This window comes from Barbatula barbatula (assembly GCF_947034865.1).
Source record: "Barbatula barbatula genome assembly, chromosome: 7".
Lineage (NCBI taxonomy): Eukaryota > Metazoa > Chordata > Actinopteri > Cypriniformes > Nemacheilidae > Barbatula > Barbatula barbatula.
In genome coordinates, this window is record NC_136770.1 from 17,996,303 (window position 1) to 18,006,746 (window position 10,444).

Consider the following 10,444-nt stretch of genomic DNA (forward strand, 5'->3'; position numbering starts at 1 on the left):
TATTCAAATTAAGTTAACTATGACGTAATAATTTGTTACGTTTTTATCACAATTTCATATCAAGCTTATAACTATCATTAAATATTCATAACGCATTCATATTATTTCTTGTATAAAGGTTTTTTTTATCTTGAAGAAAACAAAACGCAATGTATATTGAGAGTCTGTGATATATGGTTATCTTGTTTATTTTGTTTTACATGTTCTTGATAAGAAAATCAAGCGAATGGTCTATTTTACTCTGGTGAAAATCTGTTCAACAAGCCGTCGACAACGGAGAAATGCTCTGCATATATTACATATATCACCAGTTCTATTCTAATGGGAAGTTCCACTCGCAATGTACATTGAAGGACACGTCAGGAACACAGTAACATCTCTCAATTTCTCACTAATTCAATAATATGGCTACTTCCATCTTATGACTTGATTGTATGATTTATTTTCTTTTTTGTTAGGGTAGATCAATCAAAAGACTGTTATTATTATTAAGTAGGGAACATCAGGATGAGAGCTACAAGTGGAACCAAAGTGATGTCTATACCATTTATTTGATCATGTTTTATCTGTATGAAACTATGAAAGTAATCTTCACAGGATACAGGAGATAAATTACTACAGTACTTTTTTGGCGGCCAGCAAAGAAATTTCAGAGGGATTTCCCACGAAAGCAGCTTCTCTAGGAATTAAACATTTGGCCGTTTTTTATCAATGTCTGGTAAGCGGATGACATAAACAATAATTTAGTATTGTCAAGTAGCAAGTCGTGGTTTTCACGTATTCCACTGATATTTAACTTGGAAACATTAGAGTTGATTTGGAGAGAAAGGGGAATTCGGCTTTTGAGCTTTACCATTTCCTGACTGATTTCATCTGAATTCTGTGAATATTTTATATCACGATTTTCTTCCACCTATTATGACTGTGTCAATCAGACAGAATGGGATCTGGTCACAGTCAAACTCCATATGAGTACTTAAATTCAGCAGATCTCAAATAAACTTCATAATTACATTTTATAAGCCTGAGCCATTTACGTTGATTTGTTCCTGGCCGTTTAAAGCATTTTATCTATATTTCTAATCTAAACTTGAACTGCAAATATTTGTTTATTACACAGTAATTATCTGTGTGTACACGGTAGTCACATTTTTATTGACAAAACTAAAGTCGCAGCGCCAGCAACAAGTTTAACCATTTAACAAACGTTCAAAACGACAAAGAAATCAAATTGACATCCTCTCAAGACAACGTCATTGCCAATAAAACAAAAAAAGGCTCAGTAGGAAATCACATGTGGCTTTGTAAATGTACCTTTCGTGGACAATACAAGCAGCATAAATGAACTTGATCAGTATTTACACGTTTAAAGCCATGCATTGCCGTAGACGTGGGCTCAGACAAGTTTCTCATGCCCGCTAAGATCGACATATTTACCAGCAAACATCCCCAAAGTTACGCTAAAGCGCCTCACAGCTCGACTGCTTACTGACGTAGCACATAAAACAGCAGACACACATGTAATCGTCCCCAAAAGATTTACACACATTCAGTATTATGAAGAGTTACGGCCCTCGCCCTTACCTCGCCAGGCAAAGCTACTTCCGTTTAATTTCGATCATTACAGATGTCTGAACACTTCCTCGCAGTGTTTCGTCGGTTATAATAGCACTCGATAGCTTCCGAAACAGTCTCTTGATAGTATTAGATTTAGTCTACGTGATAAAACGTCAAAGAAAACTTCAACTCGATGCGGTGCAAACCGTGGCTAAGTCCTCATGATCAACTAACCTTTCCTGTCAAACGTCGACTACATTCCCGAAAATAGGGTTACGACGAGCTCTTTCGCACGCCGCCTATTGGCTCATCCGTCTGTCGATCAAATGCTCTACCAATGACATTAACCCTTTGTCGGAGAGTACGCTGGAGGGTTTGTTTAAGCTACAGAAGAGTCTTTTTGCTGCTTATAGTAGGACTATTTATTACTATATACACACATTTGATTTGCGTTTTTTGTGTTTGCTTTTGTTTTCAAATGCTTCCGTCTGTATAATTAAGCACACAATATATATTTTGGCCACTGGCTTCTCTTTTTTTTTTGTGGAGCTTTAAAAGTTGCTTGACTTAAATGATGTCTATTCAGTTGGTTTAGCCGATCTAAATGGCTAAAATATCATTGAAATGAATGCATTCATTGAATTAATGTAGACTAACCATTATAGGCCTATTCGTTATTTAGACATAGTCAAGAGACCATTACATGCAGATACGTTTACTCTAGAGAAGTTTAATAACGCCGTTCTGCATAATCAAATATAAGAAATGCAACCCTGTTTATAAATATGTTATATAATAAAGGCTACATAAATGTAAATATGAAGAGTTTGGTTCCATAATGAGATAACTCAAACATCATGTTTTGAGGTATTATGGCTTAAATCAAAACAAACCAATTGCAGTTTTATTGATATTAATTGGAATGCACAGTAAAAAACGTTATCTCTTCATATAGAATTAATGTAAATACATTAAAATAATATTACTAAACCTGATTACGTAAGTAGCGAAAAACCATCAGTAAATATGCTTTTTACATTTATCATGCATAAATCACGTTTCTTCTATTTAACACAACCTTTTAGAATAAGTAGGGTATATATAACTCACATAGCCCTCTTGGACTATACTGATATGTAAAGGTCTTTAAGACCAAGAAGCACGAGCCTGCCATGAAAGGGAGGGACTTCCCGTTCTCGCCATCATATGAGTTGCCAGAAACTGTAGGTGCAGTTTCACAAGAGGTCTGTAGGGCACACTGAGAGAATGTGGCAAATCAATAAGCGTTACAAAGGTTAGGTTTTTGTATGAGGGAAAAAAAGCACATCAGCAAAAATATTACACTGAAGCCGGTCTTATTCAATTTATAAATTCAGATACTTAACGAACATGATCTTTATTTAGTGACTAATTTGCAAAATACATGAATCTGTTGTGTGTTAAATTGAAATGATGACAATGAGCGAGTCCAATGAGTCCAGTCAGAATACCCTGTCGTTGGATGGGTCACAGGCTATAAATTGGGGTGTGAAAAGTTTATATGCTATAAACACCAAACTAAAAGCAGGAAGGGCATTTTTTTAATTCCCACACAATGTAAGATGACAGCAGAGCAGACATATAGTGTCGTTATGATTTCAGGAATCATGTTTACAGCCATAACCTTAGAGTACACTTCCCCTAATAATTAAAACATATAAGGTTTCTCATGAATGTGAATTTTTCGGTAATTACATACCAGGCATATAAATCATGTTAAAACAATATATAACACATTCTCTACATCAGAATTTTAACTTATAATCAAAAATTAACTAAAATAATTATTTCATTTTGCCACTTTAATATCATGTTAACATATTATAGTAAATTATATTTATATAACATTAGAAGGCAAACAATAGTTCGAAAATGTTTATTCAAACAATTAAAGATTTCCATTATACAAACTGACGAAAACATAAAGAATAAGAAGGTACAAAAACAATATGCTTGTTTGTTTTAGTTGTTTTTCTTTATATTTAGTTGTTGCTTTATGTAGCTAGATGTCAAGATGGCAGCCATCCTTCAGTTATCACAGTACTGTACCTTTAAGATGGACAGCATCAGCACTGTGATAACTGAACCAGGGCAGCCTGTCACATCATGCAGAGCCAGGCTTGTGGTGTATCCTTAAGCATCTTCTTATTTATCAGGGGAAAACAACTTTGCCTTTAAACATTAGTAACAAATATCAGGTTTCTGATACATTGAGTGACAAAATCATACATTTCTGTTTTATTTAATATGTAATAACCATTTTCATCTATAGCTATTTCGTTATACTAAATTAATAATATTAACAGCAAACATAAATATTCTATTAGTAGTATGATATAAGGATTTGACTTTATGCCAATGTTGTATTGGATAACCAAACACATCTGACAGCATGCGACCCGATACCTTCGTTTCATGGTTTTAATTATTTATAAACACCACCCCTGTGATGTCAGACTTGTTATGGTAAGTCTGACTCCGCCTTCCGTGCTTGGCTCGCGGTCTTTGGCCGTTCAGCGCTCCTCTGGGCTCCGCCCACATCATCCCCGCCCTCAGTGCGAATCTCTTCTTGTAAACAACTCCATCAGAGCGTCGTGTTTGCCATCATAGAAACGCCTGCCAAATAATCTGACAAACATCTGCCTAACATTCTTAAAGCGTGTTGTTTCAGGAAAAAGAAAGAAAACATTTTCAAGATATTACAGTTAAAATACGTTGCGACTTCTCGTGGCAAAACGTAGACGTTTGATAAAACTGCAGGCTTAAATAAAGTCTTGGCGTTTGAGAAATATAGCACCATATTCTGTTTGACCGATAAAAATATGTGCATGTGCAAAAAGTACGTCATGAGGTCAGTGGTCGACAAATAAATAAGTTATCGCACGTAAACGATATAAATGATCTTCTATAATATACCATCATAAAAATCATCAATATTATTTATAGATTTATTTATTTGATAGTGTAACATTTTTTAAGTCGTCTTGTAATGTATTTATGTGCGCTAACGCCCAACAAACGCGCACACACACCCCTCTAATGGCAAAAACAAACACCACGTTCTACGATCAAAACATAAAAATAATATCGCAATACACGTTAAACATATGTACTATTTGATCGTCTACAGAAGTACTTACTTGCATTTTCAACGCCGAACTCCAATGTTTACGTGAATATTTTTAATGACGCAGCAAGCCTACTGCGAACAACGTGATTGTCGCCATCTTTTGTTGTTATTGAAATCTTCAAGCCATGTGACAATAAAAACATGCTTCCGGGTCCTGACGCTCAAAGTTCACCACTCTCTGTTGTGCAGATGCAGAATTACTCTTCACATGTAAGAGGCTTGATTTTGACATTGCGTGCCCGAACTGAACTGCGTGCGTTCGTAAAGCGTATGTTCTGACGCCACCAGAAGAAACCTCGGAAATAAATGTTTGACACGGGGATAGTTGAACTTGACCCTGTAGTTGATACGTAAGGTGGACGTGTAGTTTCAATTACACGTTTATAAACGTAAAAGTAAAGTAATCAGTGGCGTCTGAATTGCGCACCAGCAGTCAACAAGTGCATCATGTCCAAAAACAGACGGGGGGCAATTACATAACGTTTCAATACAAAGCATGAGGAGACAATACGTTTTTTGAATAGAGAATAGTTTGTATAGACAACATTTGTTCACATTTGACATATTAAAAACAAAAGTCTATTTGTCCGTTATGCAATACAACTAGATTGCCCTGATCATTCATGTTTAAACAAGAAAAGTAAACGTGTGGTGACATGTGTATTAAGACAAGCATGCTGCAACCATATTCTAACACATTTCTTCAGTTTATTGGTCGCAGTGGAAAATATACATTACGAAAATATCACGCTAGAATTGTTTTTACCAAATACCACAACGACCCCCCTCCTATACGAGATGCTCGCAGAATGCATATTTCCAGTGGGCTGATCTAAGAGAGGCGTTTTAATACGGGGCGTTTATGTTTCTCCTCCATTCATTTGCAGGGGAGCTCACGTCCACATAAAGAGCAGTAGGCGGTGCGTCAGGCTAGAGCTTCCCAGTTTTAATACCCTGCAACAACAGAATCTTTTCGCGATTTATAAAACAGGATACTATCGGGTGGGTAAGTTTGCGGAGTTTGACCTAATGCTTTCAAAGTGGGAATTTGTTACGTGCATGGTTCAATTCGATGATACAAGTCCCACCCTCACTCTGCACTGGAGATCTGTTCCAAGAGAACTGTAATCTCTGAGTTTAATGCCATTGCAAACCACGTAAATTTCGTGCATGCGTTGCGTGGTTTCAGGTGTAATGCTGGTCACATTTTTACTGTAAACAGGTCAACTTCAGCGAAGAAATGTCCAAATTATTTCGGGCTGTTATCATGGGTCCACCAGGCTCAGGAAAAGGTACCATCTCGGAGAGAATTGCGCACAGTTTCGGACTCAAGCATATATCCAGCGGAGACTTCGTTCGGGAAAACATCGCTGCTAATACGGGTGAGGGATGTGCAACGATTTACAAGAGCACAAACTGCGCCTCTATAGTTAGACGGCAAGGATCCCGTGATCAAATAAAACGTAAAAACGTAGGGGGTACATTCACCCCTATTCATACACTATATGAATAGTTTTCACTATACAGTTTTCAAAATTATGTTTTCTGCAACTTTAACATTTGTCCCTCCCCCATTTGGGCGTCACAGTGTTCTGGAGTTCATGTGAGGTATTGTAGTTGTGTTGGCATGATGCCACTCTGTCTGTCTTTAAACGTACAGTTATTGAAGTATTATATAAGATTTAAGATTCTATTCATGGATGGTATTCATGAATAGATGTAGCTGAAATGTGATGAAATAATGTCATGACATTTAGCCTACTTCTCTTCTGCTCACTGTGGGTTTAAAACACTGGTTATAAAATACTTCAGGGTTACTGTTAGATACTTATGCATTCTATGTAAAAATGGATTAATCATAGTTTATCGCTGGATGTTCAAATTGAAGCCTGGAGGTTGTCATGCATGTCTTTATCATATTATGTAATGAACACTAGTTTCTTGTCGAAATGATGAATAATATGTGTGGATTTCAGTTATGAATTTAGTATACAAATTTGTAATGCATGGTGTCCTTAAATGATAGGGCTCATTGCACAGTTGTCTTCTCTGTGTTTACAGAAGCTGGCGTCTTGGCTAAGGTGTATATAAAAAAAGGATTGCTTGTGCCAGACCATGTCATGACTCGCCTTCTGCTGCCTAGATTGGAGGAGATGACCAAATACAGTTGGTTGTTAGATGGTATGGTGGTTCAAATCATCAAATACTTTTAATATTTAAGTAAAATGTATTACATGCTCAACAATACATTTCAAACGAGTTATTACCATTACAGTTTCTTGATGTTTGGAATTAGTGTTTGGCAGGTTTGTCGGATCATTAAATATTTACAAGGTCTGTTATTTAGTTGAGGATAATCTGCCGTCACGCCAGTCAGGTTATATTTTCAACCTTAACTAGAACTATATGTATTGAACCAAGTTAAAGTGTCAGAAAAATAGAGGTCAATGTAAATTGTTAGTTTGTTTGCTATATTTTGCAAAACTTGTAATCCTTCTTTAGTAGAAGTACAACAGACAAATAATAAATTGTTGGAAAAAAGAACAGCTACTTGCATTAAAAGTTAAATTCTCCCAGTAAAATATAGTAGGAAATTACATATCGACCGAAAAGGGGTTTGACTTTTTACTATTCTTGTTTGTCTTGCTTCTTGAAGCTATTATGTACGTCCTTTAAATATTGTAGTGAGATATTAGTCGGCAGACAGACATTAACGTGTGCCTGTGTTTCAGAAGTAGAATTTTTGTACATTTACCTCCCTACCAGGTTTCCCTCGAACTCTTGCTCAGGCAAATGCCCTGAACAGTATCTGTGATCTAGATGTAGTCATCAACCTCAACATCCCTCTGGAAACACTTAAAGAAAGGCTACGTCATCGCTGGACACACCCATCTAGTGGGAGAGTATACAACATGTACTTCAATCCCCCCCGAATCCAGGTGAACATCATCATTTTTGGCTTGTTGGCCTGAGATGTGGTTATCAAATTGTTTCAGTACCCCTTAAAGAGTTTGTGGGTTATGTTGAAATATGGTTAGCTTTTCGGGCCTGCGGGAAGTGCTGTTTATGATTATTGGTAATTTCATAATTTTGGATCTCTGAATAATCCTTGCAAATTCTAACCACATAAATACAAGTAATGAACAACATGTTTCATTTTGCCGCGTCATGTTTAGAGGCGTGGAAATGGCCCCGCAGTTACAGACCGGTGTACATTCATGAACGTGTCAAAAGTTGACAGCAACAATAATGATTTGAAGTTTATGCCGTGAACATCGCACACTTTTTAGAATCAAGCCTTTAGTCAATCGTGATGAATTCTTATTGCAACCGTTGTAAACACAACAGCTTACTTCTAGATGAGATGGCTTTGTGTTGTTTCCAGGCGGGCCGTTAAAGAATGCTCCGCCTGGAAACGTCTCCCGGAAATCCTGTAAAATTCAACCAATCAAATTACGACTTTGAACGTGCTGAAGTGTTTCCAGTGCCTTATGCATCAGACGTTTAGTCAACGGTCCATGGACTTTACAATCCTCAACAGTCCTGATAATTCTCTGTTGTTTTATAGGGGCTAGATGACATTACACAAGAGCCGTTAATTCAACAGGAAGATGACAGACCAGAAGCTCTGGTGGCCAGACTGAGACACTATAAAGATATTGCCAAACCTGTCATAGACTTATATAAGTAAGTATATTTCACACAAATGGCCTCGCCTTTGACCCCACCCAGTGTTTTTATAACTTTTTCTGTGCCTTTGTAGGGCTAAAGGCATCCTGAACACATTCTCTGACACAGAAACAGATCGGATCTGGCCAAATATCAGCACACTCCTAAGCACTAAGATCCCCGTTGTCCAGTCAGTTTCTCGCTGTGCCTCAACTCACTGAGGAAACACTGAAACTCTCTTATTCAAGAGAACAATGTGGCCTCATCTCAGAGGAGTTAACTTTTCACAACATTTATTTCCAAAGATTGATTACTTCAGATTGTCTGTTAGTAGTGCAGTATGATGCTTTATAGCGCAAACTTTGATTGTTTCATACAGATTCTGAAAAGATTACCTAAGTATTCAACTGGACTCGTCCAAGTCAGGGTAAAATACAGCTAATGTACCAAATGCATTCTTTTAAAATGGGCCAAAGTACATCAATGTGTAATTGAATGATACGAACGTGGTGTTATAATGTATGACGGGTGGATTCGGCTTCTAGTGTGAGACACTCTACTGTTCAAGCATTTCATAAGTACAGAAAGTTTTAGTTGATATGTCTATTTGGAACTATTTTAATCCATCTCTGTCAGTGGATTTTGCTTAGCAAACATTTCTTGATAGTGTTACAATCCCATTAAACACTGTTTACGCCAGAATGTTACAAATATATTGAGGTCTTTACATTTTCAGAAGGGATATCTGAAGGGACATTTTGACAGTAGAGAAACTTAAAGATTTTAACAGATCATATATTGAAAATTTATCATAAACCCTTGATAACATTACAGCACTGGTTGTGAATGATATTTTCGCGGAAACAAAGATAAGGCGAAGGACCTCAGAATGTTTGTTAAACCTGACTTTATATGTGTAAGCATCTCTTTAAGTCTTTGTTTAATTTTTTTAGATTGTCTTTTCTTTCAGTGTCAGTCAAGTTTTTAATCATGTTTTGAGAAAAGCTCTTAAATATCTTCACATCCTCTTGTTGTGCAATTCACAGAGCAATTAACAAGCTTAAGCTTTTCTTTCCCCAGCAAAATAAACGTATTTTCTCATAAATCTTAAGGACATTTCTTTCATCTATGCGACTGTAGTTCTGTTTGAGAGGGTATTCAAATTTGTTTAAAGGCAGCTATATTTTAGGTCCTCAACAACATTTCATACTGTTCATTCTGGAGAAAAGGCAACTGTAGCATGCAAAGAACATGTTATTTTACCATTGTAATATACTATGTCTTGTAGACTATTTGAAGAGTTTGGTTCCAAAATGAGATAACTTAAAAAAATTCAATTAATGTGCATTCAATTAATATCAATATCAGCAGTTGGTTTGTTTTGATTAAAGCCATAATAACTAAAACAATACAGCTAACAAACACAATTAAAACAATATCATAAAAAACAAGATTTATCAATGAGTAATCTCATTTTGGAACCAAACTCTTCATTTCTTCCCACAACCAAGACAATAATGAAATTAGCTTCCAAAGTAAGAAGTTATCTTAAAAATGTATGATAAACACATTTTAGGTTATGTATTGCAAAAACTCCAGCTTCCTCTTTCATTCGCTTAGTTTCGTGGGTTATTTTTTTCAGAAATGGTAAAGAAACCATTATTATGAAGTTGTCATTGTTGTATGCCTAAGAAATTAAATATGTTTAAAGGCTTTTTCCTTTATATTTATTAAATTATCCTGAACCACACGTGGAAACCGTTTTGACCAACAATGAAGATTACACTGTGAAGGCTATCTCGCGATACGAGTCCTACAATGAAGGCTTGGCTAATGAATATTAATGAGAATACAGGACAAGACGCTGCCGTAACGTCACCACGTCCTAATTAATATTCAAAAGACTAGCCTTAGCCATAGTAGCAGACCATAGTTTACTTAAATACGGAAATCCAGAGTTTAATCAAACGGATTATTTGCTGTAGTGTCACCACACACACACACACACACGCACAGCTTAAATCACGACCCATTGAGAAGACCTAAACG

At 36.3% G+C, this 10,444-nt stretch overlaps 2 protein-coding genes across 3 annotated transcripts in view; one reads left to right on the forward strand and one right to left on the reverse strand.

Moving 5' to 3' along the window:
* jak1 (Janus kinase 1) overlaps positions 1-1,834 on the reverse strand; it is a 30,864-nt gene extending 29,030 nt beyond the window's left edge. The window contains exon 1 of the mRNA XM_079460434.1: positions 1,585-1,834. The gene's annotated coding sequence lies outside the window, so the exon portion shown is untranslated. The remainder of the gene's footprint in view (positions 1-1,584) is intronic.
* A 3,767-nt stretch (positions 1,835-5,601) lies between these two features.
* Positions 5,602-9,505, forward strand: ak4 (adenylate kinase 4). Of its 2 annotated transcripts, none has more exons than XM_079460437.1 (6): positions 5,602-5,732; positions 5,949-6,108; positions 6,788-6,907; positions 7,493-7,665; positions 8,295-8,413; positions 8,490-9,505. In XM_079460437.1, the coding sequence occupies exons 2-6, from the start codon at positions 5,967-5,969 to the stop codon at positions 8,614-8,616; spliced, it is 681 nt and encodes a 226-aa protein (XP_079316563.1). In that variant the 5' UTR covers positions 5,602-5,732; positions 5,949-5,966; the 3' UTR covers positions 8,617-9,505. The 2 variants fall into 2 exon arrangements, with proteins under 2 accessions (XP_079316563.1, XP_079316562.1); XM_079460436.1 differs by having other exon boundaries at positions 5,612-5,728.
* Positions 9,506-10,444: the final 939 nt, after the last annotated feature.